Source organism: Hippocampus comes, unplaced genomic scaffold, assembly GCF_001891065.2.
Source record: "Hippocampus comes isolate QL1 unplaced genomic scaffold, H_comes_QL1_v1.1 scaffold249, whole genome shotgun sequence".
Taxonomy (NCBI): domain Eukaryota; kingdom Metazoa; phylum Chordata; class Actinopteri; order Syngnathiformes; family Syngnathidae; genus Hippocampus; species Hippocampus comes.
The window spans coordinates 213,573-230,102 of record NW_017805035.1 but is presented as its reverse complement, the minus strand read 5'-3'; the positions used below and the strand labels follow the sequence as shown (position 1 = coordinate 230,102).

The window sequence follows — 16,530 nt, the reverse complement described above, 5'->3', positions numbered from 1 at the left end:
TTTGTGTGCTACCACAAACACACTCTGTAAGAAAGGGACATGATGACCAGTAGCAAAATAGGACATGACGGTACAGGACAGAACAGGACAGTAGGAGTGAGTCCGGCAGGAAGGGATGTGTCAGGTAAAAAGCAGCGCTGAATGGAGCACTATGCCCTGTGAGGAAGTAACAAATGGGACAGTACACGATGGGACAGGAATAAACAGTTTGAATCCTAAGGAGAGGACACTCCAAGGAGTTCAAGTGAATTTCCTGAAATTGCTCTGCAGGCCCAAGCTCTTCTCAGTCACAGCAGTGAAAGAGTTAACATGAGAGATGACTTCACCCCCTCCACCACCCCACTGCCCCATACCCACCAACCAAAGCCCCTTGGTCCACTCCTCCCTTTCATCCTCTAGTCTCCTCCCTCCACACACACACACACACACACACACACACACACACACACACACACACACCCTCCTTGTCTTCCTCCTTTAAGAGCTCCCAGGGCCTCGCAGCAGCTTCACTTGTCAGGTCCACTCTGAGTGTCCACCACTTGCATCCCTCTCGCAATGGACCTGCACCCCACTGCACACTACCGTCACATGGCCCAGGAAAAGCACCAAATGCTAGACCTCAACCGCCGCCTGCAGAGCTATCTGGGCCGGGTCAAGCTCCTGGAGGAGGAGAACACGATGCTGTCCCAAGAGATCCAAGCTCAGCGGCACGGCCATCACGGAGCCTCCGTGAGGGAGAAGAGTTTGAAAGAAGATCTCCATCGGGCCAGAGCGGAGCTGGACAAGGTCTGGAGGGAGCGGGTGTACACCGAGATGGAGGTCTGCAAATTGAGTGAGGAGATCCAGATGGTTGAGCGGCACTGTCAGAAGGAGGCATTGGCCCAAGCGGAGATCAAGGCGAAAATGGAGGTGAGCAGGAAGGAGCTGGAGGAGGAACACGGGGCTCAGAGGTGGCTCAGGGAGAGAATCAAGCAATTGGAGGAGGAAATGGATCACCGGGTTCGGAACCACGAGGCAGATGTGGCCCACTTGGAAACCATGCTGAGCCATTCGATACCACCGCGCACCACTCCGAATCTGGACCTCCTTCAGCTGGAGCAGGAGCTCAGCCAGCAGGCCTCCAGGGCATGGCATGAGACGGCGGAAGCCTACCAGGCACAGCTAGACCAACTGGAGGAGAGCCTGAGAGAGACAGCAGCCCGTTTGGGCCAGGCGGAGCACCACAAGAATGAGTACCAGGCCCATCTGAGGGCCCTGGAGAGAGACCGGATCTCCGAAGGGGATGTTAGGAGGCAGCTGGAGGAGACAGCAGAGCAGCAAAGGGAAGAACACAGACAACACATAAACACACTTCAGGTGAAGCAACCACAATAATCTAAATGTTTCATAAAGGTCAAAAGGGAGCATTTGCAAAAACTAAAGTTTTGTATTACATTTCATTCGCATGGTGTATCTGATAAAGTGTCCATTGAGTATCAAGTAACTACATCCAGGTGCATCTCAATAAATTCAAATACCGTGGTGCCTTGCCATACAAGCGACCTGACTTCTTCAAAAACAAGACTTCACGCTGTTTAATGTCAAACGAAACTTAAATCAAAGACACATGTTGTATATCTACAGCTGCACAGCTTTGCCTTCTACTAGCTTAATTCTAACACAACGCAAAATGACATAGGTGGGCTAACATATAGGATTGCTCGTCGTTGCGATCGCAATTGATTTTGAACATACAAGGTGCGTCAACGGGTAGAAATATAAATATAACCATGCGCACGTGCATATATTCTTTATCCCCCTGCAAAAACCGAATAAGAATACAGTACTGCACTTCACTGAGTAATTGTGAAAGTCTATTGCATTTCTGTCTTCAGTGGGGGCCGAGCAATTCATTTTTAAAACAAAATGTATTACTGTGACTGTTTTGCTGGCCTTTTTCCCAATTTTCTAATGACCGTCAAATCAAATGACCCTCATATTCAGTCATTCAGATCACTGGAATTCCTTCAGTGGGTTTAAATGCCACACCAAGAAATGGACCCACATATGATCAGCTGCTATGTTTATACTTCCTGTCCACGAAGTGGGCAGAGTATCCTATTGTGCCGACTTGTGAGTCATTCCCAGCTGTCCTCTTCCTCTTCAGGAAGCCCAACGAACAATCGAATAACGTACACGGACGCCTGACTGTCTGACAAGTGACCAGCAGGAGTCATCTAATCATTGAAACCAAACGGAGGCACCCCCTCCACCCCCTCATCTCATCTTGTCACTTGGTGTCGTGTGTACAGGAGCACTGGGAGTGCCTGGAGAAGGAGAAAGAGCATCTGGGCCAGCAGCTTGATCGTTTGGTGCAGGAGAACCGAGGTCTGCTACAGCAGAAGATGTCGCTGGGCCTGGAGGTGGTCACCTACAGGTAGAAAATAAATACCTAAGGGAATCCTCCAAATGCCTGAGAAGATCTCACGTCCAACACAATCAACATCCCGACAAATGCTGGGAAAACTGGAAAGTCAACATAACTCATTTCGGCGAGCAATTTTTGGTGTGGAATTTTAGCAGTCAAATAATAAGACAAATAGCAGTCGGTGTTAGTAAAAAATATTTAGGCCTCTGCTAGAAAGCAACAAAAAATATATAAAATCTCAGGAAAATGCTTCTAGAACCTCTGAACTGTATTTGAGGTTAATCAGAGGCACAAACATTGGTGGCCGGTGTGTGCTGACTTCCATTTCACATGAATTTAAATGCGATTGGGTAATTCTGAACACAACAACATTCGCGGTCGTAACAGGGTGTGCACACTTGTGCAACCACATTATTAAGTTATTGACCATTCCTTCCCCTCTTGAAAATATTTGGAAAAAAAACTCTCAATTGAGTTGCACAGGTTAAGACTCATATTAATGGTGGAAAAGATATCTCAATTGGTAATATCTGGCATTCGAACAAGGGTGTGTAAACTTTTTATATCCACTGTATTTTATATACCCGATGATAGACCGCTAACCAGTCCAGGTTGTATCCTGCTCTTGCAAAAAAAGTCAACAACACAATAAATCAACTGGCTCACTTTTAGCAGTGGGGACCTTTACTTGCTCTGTGTGCCAGAGGTGGTTTGCCTTGTCCCCGGTAATAGATATGACACATGTATAAAGCCAGACCGTGTGATCAAGTGTGATCGAGTCACTCCAATCCAAACTGGATCTTCCCCAGCCAAATGACATTCAAGGCTGCAGCTGTTTGGGACTCCAAAGGGCACGTCCTTGAAGCAGCAGCCTGAGTTGCCCTGCTGCAGCCAATGACCTCAGTCCATTGTGGAGCATGAAAGTGCAACCCCCACCCTCAGTGCCCCGTCACATCATAAAATCCCCAAATCCATCATCCAACACCCCAGCCCCCCTACTTCCCCCACCATGTATTGACCCACACACACTGCTCATACATTTATGAGCTGTGGGATTCTAGAATCACAGCAGGGAACAGATATATGATATTTAACACTATTTGCATATGACTCAATCATCAGACCTTTAAGATTAAGAACCCGATAAAACTGGCACACACCCTCCCAAAAAACAAACAAACAAACAAACAAACAAACCTAAAGTAGGTCAAACACACTACAAAGACCATTTAAGGACATTCAAAGTGTAAAATCGTGCAAAGCATGTCCAAATACTAATGAAAAAAGTTCATCCTTTGAGGAAAAGCTTATATTAACCTTTTTATTTGTGGGAAAAAAAATTGATCCAGGAAAACAAAATGTAACTGTTTTTTTTTTCAGAATACAGTGATGGATTGATCGCAAATCAACTTTCCCCCTTTAAGTGAATCGGAATGCCATGAATCTGTTCCAGCCACAAACTCCCCCCCTCCGAAAAGTTTAGAAATAATACAAATAACACATTATAATATTGTACTTTTTGAAAATATACAGGTTGATATTATTAAATAGAAAATGAAGAATTAAAGTTTTTTTCCTCACATTTTTTTTAACTTCTCTTCAATGGACATCATGATGCTCCTTCCGGTGGTCATGCAACGGCCACCTGGGGGCAGTATATCGCAGACATACTGATATGGACAAACAAGGAAGGTCACAACTCCTCAGCACTGATAGACGTTCTTTGCAGAGGATAAATAATACTTGCGCGTGAGTATTGTTAGAGTATCTGTCGATGCGTCGGGCCTCTTTTGTCTCATGGCACAACGATGTATTTAGTGAGTTCATCACTTTTAAACACGCAGACAAAAAATGTGTTTTGTTTTAATTAAAATAGAAATATACCACAGTTCGTATCGCAGTTACTCATGAGGACCCTTTTTGAGTAGTTGTGTGTGTGTGTGTGTGTGTGTGTGTGTGTGTGTGTGTGTGTGTGTGTGTGTGTGTGTGTGTGTATGCATGCGTGTGGGTCATCAATAGCAGGAGCCTTCCCTTCATTACCATAACAACGACTGCACGCTCTCATCTTTCCTTCCTCCACCCTGGTAGAGCTTCTTGTGTCCAAGCTGAGCATCTATTTTATTCTGCTGTCTTTGCAGAGCTCTGCTGGATGGCGAGAGCCTGCGGCGAGATGATGTCTCTCTTCTGAAAGACTCCAGAAACATTACACTGAAAGGTACAAATGCCAGGATGTCATCATCACATGCATGACTACAGCAGGATCTAAGTGGACGGTGTTTTCATAAAATTAAGAGTGAATGGCAAGACTACACTATGCTATCTTATTTTTGATTTTGAATTTTTTAAAAGTTATTTACATTTTCCCTGTCGCTGTTTGGCTGGGACAAGTCAAATGGTTGTGTTTTAGTACAGCATCCATTGTGAGCTCATTATTTGGCAGCATTAATTAAGTAAAGTGCTACATAAAGATGTACTTTGACAATGAAATCTCGACTTGTGAGACCCCAAATGCAAAATCATCCCTAACATTATATCAATTGAATTAATAGCCCTTCACTTCAAGCTTCTCCATTTTATTCAAATTCGGGGGTTCATGTGGGGGTTGGTTGTAATCCAAGAAGCAGCAGAGGACATTCATGAAACAGGAGGCACCACGTGGCCTCTTGGCTTTACCGTAAGAAAGGAAATGGCGATCAATAGTGTCCATTAGCGTGGGGGCTCTGTAGAGGAGCTGGCTTTTAACGATGGCTCACATCCATGGCACTGAGCCAGACAGCAATGCAATTACTTCTTAGTTGTAAGATCTTGTTTTATTTATATAAGAGCAACATAGTCCGTAGTATATTGACTGCATCTTCTCTCCCACAGACATGCCTGTGAAGCCTTCACGAGGGAATTACCAACTACCTGGTCGCTGTAACACGCTCGCGTCAGTCAGGAGAGCACCGATAACTTCAACGACACCTTTGAGGAGCAAGCCCGTAAACATCAGCCAAGCTCGCGGGGGTGAAGAAACAGCAACAATGGTGGCCAAGCAAGAAAGTCCTTATCCCAAAATACTGTATGATGGAGCAGTGGAAAAGTTCAGAGCACAGGAAGTGGACGAGAAAGTGACATATGCAGAGCCTCTATCTTCTCCTGTTGGGGATGAACATGAGCAACATCCTGCTGAACGTGCAGAAGAGGAATATGGTGGGAAAAGCGAGGATAAAGCGTCTTTCGGCTTTCAGGTCCAGTCAGGATCACCAAAGAGTGAAGGGCTAGAGTCAAGAATCATAGAAGAGAAGAATAAGATCAGTCACTGCCAATCAAGTACCCAGGAACCAAAATCAGAACTTCTGGGGATGACAGCGAAAACCTTCAGTTCCTCGGCTCGATGGAATCCAGAACAGCAGCCAACTTTTCCTGTGGAGGAAAAAGCAGCTAACGGCTTTCAGCTGCAGCCAGGAGTTCTGCCACTCACTACGGAGATTACCGAGTACCAATCAAGTGCCCAGGAACCTACATCAGACCTGCTGGTAATGACAGAGAAGACATTCAGTTCCACAGCTGGAAGTGATCAGAAACAGTCACCATGTGTTCTGGAGGAAAAAGCAACTGTCGCCTTTGAGATTCAGTCTGAAGCTCCACCACGCACTGAGGAGATCCATCAGCAGCCATCTGGCACCCAGGAACTGGACATTGTGGGAATAACAGAGGAGACCATCAGTTCCTCGGCTGTATACAAACAGGAACTGCCGCCTTGTGTCCCGGTGGCGGAAGAAACAGCTGTCGGCTTCCAGCTCCAGTCAGGAGCTCAACTTCTCCCGAAAGAGATCACTCCGCACCACTCAAGCACCCACAAATCAAAAACAGAACTTCTGACAATGACAGAGGAGATCTTCAGTTCTGCTGCAAGAGCTGCGGTTGAGCCATGCACGGTGGAAGATGAGCAGGAGCAAACGTCAAGTTCTGGAACAGAAGCATTACTGGAACCCACCCTGGAATCCAGGACCAGCAGTCCGTCTTCTGAAAATGAGTTCAACCCCATCGATGTGAGTGAGATCAAACAGGAAATAAGCTACTCCACTTTGGGCACGACTGCGACAGAAGCAGTAGACATGTTGTATCCGGATGGAGAAGAGATGGACACATGGGACAGCGTGATAGAAAAGAAGATCCATGTTGAGTCAAGTGAACCCAAACCAGAAGCAGAAAGTCAGTTTGCGAAACCAGAGGAGGACATCTTAACAAGAAGGTCTGAGCTAAGTAGAGGAGAAATGAAGAAGCAAGATGATGAGATGTGGCTTCAACGTGAAGAAAGTTCTCAACATTCTGACGATAAAGGCTTAAATGAAGAGGACGAGGACTCCCAAAATATCTCGGTTTCATGGCGAACAGAGCTAGAGAGTGACAGCTATGCTCAAGAGAACACACTGGCTGATGTGCGTCCACTCATCCGGTACACCAGTGACGAGACGGATGCCAACACACAAGCGTCACATGTGGACGAGAGTGAGTCCAGTGACGGTGAGCAAGACGGACAGACCGGAGAGGTAGGTGAACCTGCATGGAGCGAAAGCAAGGCCAAAAACTTTGGAACCATGGAGGATCTTTGTGAGGAAGTAGATGAAGAGGTGGTAGAAAATGACAAAAAATATTCTCAGGAAGCTTCTGGATTGGAAAAATCAACCTTGAAAATCAGTGAGGGCCATTTGGATGAAGAAGTACCGGCAGCTGTCGATGATGTGGAGCTCGAGACAGATCAACTTGTGGAGCAGGAATTGGAAAACCTTTCTATTGACAGCTACGCTTGCCACTTTGCTGAAGAGGTAGCCAATGAGAGCCAAGCGGTGCTTCCTGAGGATGAGGAGGAGGCTCAAAGAAAAGTAATCCTGAAACAAGAAGTCATTACGGACATCCAAGTGACACACAACCTGGACTTTAGGGATTCCATGCAGCCTCAGAGGTTGCAGGAGGTGCAAGAGGAGGATGTCCATGATGGAATGATGACAAAGGAACAAGATGCAATCCCAGAATCTGATGTCCAAGTGGAAAGCAACCTGGATCTTAGGGATTCTGTTCAGCCTCAGACTCTGGAGGAGGTGGAAGTGGTGGAGGTCCAAGATAGAATGATGAAAATGCGAGAAGAACTCATCAAGGAAACTGAACTCAAAATAGAATGCAACCAGGTTCTAAGGGATTCTGCGCAGCCTCAGGTGGACTCTCCGAATGATGATGCCAAAGGAAAGGTGGAAGAGCGTGAGGTCCAAGATCATATAATGACCACAGAACAAGAAGTCATCATGGAATTTGACACCCAAGTGGAATGTAACCAGGACATCAGGAATTTGGTCTCACCTCAGGTGGACACTATGGATCATGAGAAGAAGGTCCAGGACGAAATGATGACCATGGAATATGAAGAGGCTGGCATAGGGCTCCTGCCATCCGGCATGGATTCTGATGTCCAAGTAGAAGATGATCAGGACCGTCAGGACTCGATCCCACCTCAAGTGGACACTCCAGAGGACGATGAGGAAAAAGGGATGGAAGAGAAGGAGGTACAGGATGAATTGACAGCAAAGGAACAAGAAACAATCCCAGAATCTGATGTCCAAGTGGAAAGCAAACTGGACCTTAAGGATTCTGTGCAGCCTCAAACGTTGGAGGAGGTGGAACAGGTGGAGGTCCAGGATGGAATGATGAAGATGGGAGAGGAATTCATCAAGGAAACTGAACTCAAAGTGGAGTGTGACCAGGTCCATGGGGATTCCGTGCAGACTCAGTTGGACTCTGCAATTGAGGATGCCAAGGAAAAGGTGGAAGAGAGCGAGGTCCAAGAACGAATAATAACCATGGAACAAGAAGTTACCATAGAATCTGCCGTCCAAGTGGAACCTAACCAGGATATCAGGAGTTTGGTCCCGCCTCAGATGGACACTATGGAGGATGAGGAGAAGGTTCAGGATGAAATAATGAGAATAGAACACGAAGAGGCCGGCAAAGGGAAGTTGCCATTCTGCATGGATTCTGATGTCCAAGTAGAAGATGATCTGGATCTTGAGGACTCGATCCCGCCTCAGTTGCACACTCCTGATGACGAGAAAAAAGGGTTGGAAGAGAAAGAGGTCCAGCATGGAACGCTGGGACAAGAGGAGGAACGGAAAGTGCCCTTGTTCTCCTGCACAGAATCTGATGTCCTAGTGGAAAGCAATCTCGACTCGGCACCATATCAGTCAGAGTCTCCTGGTGATGAAGAGAAAGTTCAGGTTGAAATAACGACCATGGAACAAGAAGAGGCTGAGCAATTGAACTCGCCATCCTACATGGATCCTGATGTACAAGTAGAAGGCAATCTCAACATCAGTGATTTTATCCCTCCTCAGGTGGACTCACCGGATGACCACGTGAAGGAGGTCCAAGATGAAATATTGAAACAAGAAGAAGCACAGAAAGTGTATCTGCTGTCCTGCATGGAATCTGAAGTCCAAGTGGAAGACAATCTGAACTTGGTGCAGCCTCAGTTGGACACTCCACATGATGGAGAGAAAGTCCAGGATGAAATAATGACCACGGAACAAGAAGTTAGCAAAGAATCTGCCGTCCAAGTAGAACATAACCAGGACATCATGAGTTTTGTCCCGCCTCAGATAGACACTGTGGATGATAAGGAGAAGGTCGAGAATGAAATAATGAGTATAGAACTCACTGAGGCAGACAAAGGGAAGTTGCCATCCTGCATGGATCCTGATGTCCAAATAGATGATGATCTGGACCCTGAGGACTCGATCCCACCTCAGATGGACACTCCAGATGACGACGAGAAAAAAGGGATAGAAGAGAAGGACAAAAAGGAGACACAGGAAGTGCCCTTGCTCTCCTGCACAGAATCTGATGTCCAAGTGGAACACAATCTGAACTTGGTGCAGCCTCAGTTGGACTCTCCAGATGATGAAGAAAAAGTCCAGGATGAAATAATGCCCACGGAACAAGAAGAGGCTGACAAAGTGAGCTCGCCATCCTACATGGATCCTGATTTCCAAGTAGAAGGCAATCTGGACCTCAGTGATTTCATCCCCCCTCAGGTGGACTCACCGGATGACCATGTGAAGGAGGTCCAAGAAGAAATATTGAAACAAGAAGAAGCACAGAAAGTGTACCTGCAGTCCTGCATGGAATCTGAAGTCCGAGTGGAACGCAGTCTGAACTTGGTGCAGCCGCAGTTGGACTCTCCAGATGATGGAGAGAAAGTTCAGGATAAAATAATGACCACGGAACAAGAGGAGGCCAACAAGCTGAACGTGCCATCCTGCGTGGATCCTGATACCCAAGTAGAAGACGATTTGGACCTCAGGGAGTTTGTCCAACCTCTATTGGACTCTCCAGATGACTATTTGGAAGAAGTTCAGGATATAACCTTGAACCAACAAGATGCCGTCAAGGTAAATTTACCAGTCAGCGGATATCTCCAAGATGAAGACATGCTGAGACAAGATATTCAAGATTCCTTAGAAGCTCCGGAGAAAAGAAAGGATGAGTTTGAGTCTAATGTTTCCATGGTGACACATGCTGATGAAACCTATAGCGAGTTCCTTCGTGGGCTCGACTTTTTAGAAGAAGCTGAAGAAGAGCTTCTGGAGAAGCCACAGCGTGAATCTCAAAACCAAAAAGGTCTGCTACAGGAATATACTTATTCTGTGGGAGAAGACGATGCCAGCATTCTGGCAGAAAAATGGAACATCCTGGAGAACACGAGTGAGGACGTTGACATCAGGCATCCAAAAGATGAAGCAGAATCTCATGTGAGTCATCTTCGTGATGAAGTTGGTGATGGTGAACTTGCCGCCACATTTGGTGAGAAACCAGTCGAGATTTCCCTGAAGACTGCACCCGAAGAAGCTGTCATCTTTGCCATGAAGGACTCCTTGTCGGAATTCCTGAAAACCAATGACAGAGAGAACCAGAACCTCTGGGCTGCCCTTCCAGCTGACAAATGGAATGTCCCGGAGAACGTCAGCGAGGACGTTAACATCCGACATCCAAAAAATGAAGAAGAATGTGGCCTGAGTCATGGTGATGAAGAAGCAGGCGACGGCGAGAGCGCCCCCAAATTTGACGAGAAACATGTTGCGATCTCCCCAGAGACTGCAACTGAGGAAAGCATCTTTGCTGTGAAGGACTCCTTGACCGAATTCCGCAAAACAAATGTCAAAGACAAGCGGGACTTGTGGGTATCGTCCATGGAAGAGGCCGCCGCTTATGGATCAGATGACATCCCCAAGGTAATGTCTGGGATTCACGACGTGGAATTTGGTAGTGAGTTGGACTGGGGGAAGGCAGTCAATGGGAGTTCTGCCCGTGATCGCGCCGGGAAGAAAGAGGAACATGTGACCGGGGTGTCAGTGCATTCTGAGGAATCAGAAGTTGAGGGAGAGTGCTGGTCATCTGGGGATGAATAATCTGGTGTTTCTGAAAATGTAGCATCTCAGAGAAGGACCCCAAGACATCACCAATAATAGTTGGTGTGAGAGTTCGGAGAAGACAGAATACATGCCTGTGAAAATGGATGAACGATTTCTTCCAATGTGTTGCTGCTCTGTGTGTGTTAAAATAGCAGTTGCTTTCAGGTTTACGATGACCATTACATCTATGCTCGTTTCTGTTAGCCTCTCCATAGCGTTCCGAATTTTATGGTAGCGGTAAGCTAGCAGGTTTTCGTCAGACAAAATGAAATGTTTTTGGTTGACTATTTTTGTGTTTAAGGTTACAATGTTTGATACGATGTTGCTTTATGCGCTGGTTTTGCAGGAAGCTAACGACTGAGAGCGACAGGGAAGCATCTTAAACTAGTCTTGAATGTTTTTCAAAGAGTTTAAACATGTTAAATGCGTGTGGTAGGGGTTAACCTATATAGCAAACGTTTGCCACCGCCACCACCACCACCAACGTGCCAATTTGAATCTGTGAGTCCATTTTGCTAGATGTTTGCAGCATCTCCTCTTTCCTTCCGTGCTAATCTTGGTCTTTCAGGCTCCTGAGTGGAAGGTGAACCATTGATCAGCTCTTATTGATCCAACTGAGCTGGTCACGTTTCACTTCCTTGCAGTGATCAATAAGACTGATTGTCATATACCGGTAATTAAAAAATAAATAAATAAATAAAATAAAACAAAACACGCGGACAAGAAATGTTTGGGTTTTTTTTGACCAACAAATCTGTATTGTTGTTTGTTTTGCTTGAACAATTGATCGACTGATTGCACTGTTTAGTCAGCAGTAGATTTTAATCTAATAAACTTGATGACAAGATCCTCAGTGTGTTCTTTTGTCTTATCGCAATCAAACAGCGTTCTAATACAACACATATATTGCAGGTTAGCTCAGAGTTAATGAAAATTTGAGTGTTCACTCAACCTACAATGCACGTTTTTGGAATGTGGGAGGAAAACGGAGTACAGTACCCGGAGAAAACACACGGAGGCACGGGGGCAACATACAAACTCCACACAGGAAGGCTGGAGCCTGGAATCGAACCGTGCACCTCTTCAATGTGAGGCAGACGTGCTAACCAGTCGAGCACCATGCCGCCACCTGAAACAATACTTGATGATAAATATTTATCCGTAATCAGGTAAACTTTTGGTAGGAAACAGTCAAAGAATACATGCCAAACGACGTTAAAATCCCATATGGACACTTTTATTGACAAAAACATATAGTGCATTGGGATGAAGAAGTACCGGCAGCTGTCGATGATGTGGAGCTCGAGACGGATCGACTTGTGGAGCAGGAATTGGAAAACCTTTCTATTGACAGCTACGCTTGCCACTTTGCTGAAGAGGTAGCCAATGAGAGCCAAGCGGTGCTTCCTGAGGATGAGGAGGAGGCTCAAAGAAAAGTAATCCTGAAACAAGAAGTCATTACGGACATCCAAGTGACACACAACCTGGACTTTAGGGATTCCATGCAGCCTCAGAGGTGGCAGGAGGTGGAAGAGGAGGATGTCCATGATGGAATGATGACAAAGGAACAAGATGCAATCCCAGAATCTGATGTCCAAGTGGAAAGCAACCTGGATCTTAGGGATTCTGTTCAGCCTCAGACTCTGGAGGGGGTGGAAGTGGTGGAGGTCCAAGATAGAATGATGAAAATGCGAGAAGAACTCATCAAGGAAACTGAACTCAAAATGGAATGCAACCAGGTTCTAAGGGATTCTGCGCAGCCTCAGGTGGACTCTCCGAATGATGATGCCAAAGGAAAGGTGGAAGAGCGTGAGGTCCAAGATCATATAATGACCACAGAACAAGAAGTCATCATGGAATTTGACACCCAAGTGGAATGTAACCAGGACATCAGGAATTTGGTCTCACCTCAGGTGGACACTATGGATCATGAGAAGAAGGTCCAGGACGAAATGATGACCATGGAATATGAAGAGGCTGGCATAGGGCTCCTGCCATCCGGCATGGATTCTGATGTCCAAGTAGAAGATGATCAGGACCGTCAGGACTCGATCCTACCTCAAGTGGACACTCCAGATGACGATGAGGAAAAAGGGATGGAAGAGAAGGAGGTACAGGATGAATTGACAGCAAAGGAACAAGAAACAATCCCAGAATCTGATGTCCAAGTGGAAAGCAAACTGGACCTTAAGGATTCTGTGCAGCCTCAAACGTTGGAGGAGGTGGAACAGGTGGAGGTCCAGGATGGAATGATGAAGATGGGAGAGGAATTCATCAAGGAAACTGAACTCAAAGTGGAGTGTGACCAGGTCCATGGGGATTCCGTGCAGACTCAGTTGGACTCTGCAATTGAGGATGCCAAGGAAAAGGTGGAAGAGAGCGAGGTCCAAGAACGAATAATAACCATGGAACAAGAAGTTACCATAGAATCTGCCGTCCAAGTGGAACCTAACCAGGATATCAGGAGTTTGGTCCCGCCTCAGATGGACACTATGGAGGATGAGGAGAAGGTTCAGGATGAAATAATGAGAATAGAACACGAAGAGGCCGGCAAAGGGAAGTTGCCATTCTGCATGGATTCTGATGTCCAAGTAGAAGATGATCTGGATCTTGAGGACTCGATCCCGCCTCAGTTGCACACTCCTGATGACGAGAAAAAAGGGTTGGAAGAGAAAGAGGTCCAGCATGGAACGCTGGGACAAGAGGAGGAACGGAAAGTGCCCTTGTTCTCCTGCACAGAATCTGATGTCCTAGTGGAAAGCAATCTCGACTCGGCACCATATCAGTCAGAGTCTCCTGGTGATGAAGAGAAAGTTCAGGTTGAAATAACGACCATGGAACAAGAAGAGGCTGAGCAATTGAACTCGCCATCCTACATGGATCCTGATGTACAAGTAGAAGGCAATCTCAACATCAGTGATTTTATCCCTCCTCAGGTGGACTCACCGGATGACCAAGTGAAGGAGGTCCAAGATGAAATATTGAAACAAGAAGAAGCACAGAAAGTGTATCTGCTGTCCTGCATGGAATCTGAAGTCCAAGTGGAAGACAATCTGAACTTGGTGCAGCCTCAGTTGGACACTCCACATGATGGAGAGAAAGTCCAGGATGAAATAATGACCACGGAACAAGAAGTTAGCAAAGAATCTGCCGTCCAAGTAGAACATAACCAGGACATCATGAGTTTTGTCCCGCCTCAGATAGACACTGTGGATGATAAGGAGAAGGTCGAGAATGAAATAATGAGTATAGAACTCACTGAGGCAGACAAAGGGAAGTTGCCATCCTGCATGGATCCTGATGTCCAAATAGATGATGATCTGGACCCTGAGGACTCGATCCCACCTCAGATGGACACTCCAGATGACGACGAGAAAAAAGGGATAGAAGAGAAGGAGGTCCAGCATGAAATGCTGGGACAAAAGGAGACACAGGAAGTGCCCTTGCTCTCCTGCACAGAATCTGATGTCCAAGTGGAACACAATCTGAACTTGGTGCAGCCTCAGTTGGACTCTCCAGATGATGAAGAAAAAGTCCAGGATGAAATAATGCCCACGGAACAAGAAGAGGCTGACAAAGTGAGCTCGCCATCCTACATGGATCCTGATTTCCAAGTAGAAGGCAATCTGGACCTCAGTGATTTCATCCCCCCTCAGGTGGACTCACCGGATGACCATGTGAAGGAGGTCCAAGAAGAAATATTGAAACAAGAAGAAGCACAGAAAGTGTACCTGCAGTCCTGCATGGAATCTGAAGTCCGAGTGGAACGCAGTCTGAACTTGGTGCAGCCGCAGTTGGACTCTCCAGATGATGGAGAGAAAGTTCAGGATAAAATAATGACCACGGAACAAGAGGAGGCCAACAAGCTGAACGTGCCATCCTGCGTGGATCCTGATACCCAAGTAGAAGACGATTTGGACCTCAGGGAGTTTGTCCAACCTCTATTGGACTCTCCAGATGACTATTTGGAAGAAGTTCAGGATATAACCTTGAACCAACAAGATGCCGTCAAGGTAAATTTACCAGTCAGCGGATATCTCCAAGATGAAGACATGCTGAGACAAGATATTCAAGATTCCTTAGAAGCTCCGGAGAAAAGAAAGGATGAGTTTGAGTCTAATGTTTCCATGGTGACACATGCTGATGAAACCTATAGCGAGTTCCTTCGTGGGCTCGACTTTTTAGAAGAAGCTGAAGAAGAGCTTCTGGAGAAGCCACAGCGTGAATCTCAAAACCAAAAAGGTCTGCTACAGGAATATACTTATTCTGTGGGAGAAGACGATGCCAGCATTCTGGCAGAAAAATGGAACATCCTGGAGAACACGAGTGAGGACGTTGACATCAGGCATCCAAAAGATGAAGCAGAATCTCATGTGAGTCATCTTCGTGATGAAGTTGGTGATGGTGAACTTGCCGCCACATTTGGTGAGAAACCAGTCGAGATTTCCCTGAAGACTGCACCCGAAGAAGCTGTCATCTTTGCCATGAAGGACTCCTTGTCGGAATTCCTGAAAACCAATGACAGAGAGAACCAGAACCTCTGGGCTGCCCTTCCAGCTGACAAATGGAATGTCCCGGAGAACGTCAGCGAGGACGTTAACATCCGACATCCAAAAAATGAAGAAGAATGTGGCCTGAGTCATGGTGATGAAGAAGCAGGCGACGGCGAGAGCGCCCCCAAATTTGACGAGAAACATGTTGCGATCTCCCCAGAGACTGCAACTGAGGAAAGCATCTTTGCTGTGAAGGACTCCTTGACCGAATTCCGCAAAACAAATGTCAAAGACAAGCGGGACTTGTGGGTATCGTCCATGGAAGAGGCCGCCGCTTATGGATCAGATGACATCCCCAAGGTAATGTCTGGGATTCACGACGTGGAATTTGGTAGTGAGTTGGACTGGGGGAAGGCAGTCAATGGGAGTTCTGCCCGTGATCGCGCCGGGAAGAAAGAGGAACATGTGACCGGGGTGTCAGTGCATTCTGAGGAATCAGAAGTTGAGGGAGAGTGCTGGTCATCTGGGGATGAATAATCTGGTGTTTCTGAAAATGTAGCATCTCAGAGAAGGACCCCAAGACATCACCAATAATAGTTGGTGTGAGAGTTCGGAGAAGACAGAATACATGCCTGTGAAAATGGATGAACGATTTCTTCCAATGTGTTGCTGCTCTGTGTGTGTTAAAATAGCAGTTGCTTTCAGGTTTACGATGACCATTACATCTATGCTCGTTTCTGTTAGCCTCTCCATAGCGTTCCGAATTTTATGGTAGCGGTAAGCTAGCAGGTTTTCGTCAGACAAAATGAAATGTTTTTGGTTGACTATTTTTGTGTTTAAGGTTACAATGTTTGATACGATGTTGCTTTATGCGCTGGTTTTGCAGGAAGCTAACGACTGAGAGCGACAGGGAAGCATCTTAAACTAGTCTTGAATGTTTTTCAAAGAGTTTAAACATGTTAAATGCGTGTGGTAGGGGTTAACCTATATAGCAAACGTTTGCCACCGCCACCACCACCACCAACGTGCCAATTTGAATCTGTGAGTCCATTTTGCTAGATGTTTGCAGCATCTCCTCTTTCCTTCCGTGCTAATCTTGGTCTTTCAGGCTCCTGAGTGGAAGGTGAACCATTGATCAGCTCTTATTGATCCAACTGAGCTGGTCACGTTTCACTTCCTTGCAGTG

At 46.2% G+C, this 16,530-nt stretch overlaps 1 protein-coding gene across 3 annotated transcripts; it reads left to right on the top strand.

Annotated features, from left to right (window-relative positions):
- The first annotated feature begins 437 nt into the window (after positions 1-437).
- nes (nestin) lies at positions 438-15,924 on the top strand. 3 transcript variants are annotated; one of them, XM_019863797.1, is made up of 7 exons: positions 438-1,356; positions 2,292-2,416; positions 4,546-4,622; positions 5,276-6,208; positions 6,314-8,544; positions 9,244-9,337; positions 13,939-15,924. In XM_019863797.1, exons 1-7 carry the CDS (start codon positions 556-558, stop codon positions 15,879-15,881), a joined length of 6,204 nt encoding a protein of 2,067 aa, XP_019719356.1. In that variant the 5' UTR covers positions 438-555; the 3' UTR covers positions 15,882-15,924. The 3 variants fall into 3 exon arrangements, with proteins under 3 accessions (XP_019719356.1, XP_019719357.1, XP_019719354.1); XM_019863798.1 differs by having other exon boundaries at positions 5,276-7,950; positions 8,518-8,544; XM_019863795.1 differs by having other exon boundaries at positions 5,276-8,544.
- The last annotated feature ends 606 nt before the right edge of the window (positions 15,925-16,530 follow it).

Coding starts and splice junctions, on each gene's coding strand:
- nes (XM_019863795.1), top strand. CDS start 556: ATGGACCTGCACCCCACTGCACACTACCGTCACATGGCCCAGGAAAAG. Junction 1,357..2,291: donor AACACATAAACACACTTCAG/GTGAAGCAACCA, acceptor TCGTGTGTACAG/GAGCACTGGGAGTGCCTGGA. Junction 2,417..4,545: donor CTGGAGGTGGTCACCTACAG/GTAGAAAATAAA, acceptor CTGTCTTTGCAG/AGCTCTGCTGGATGGCGAGA.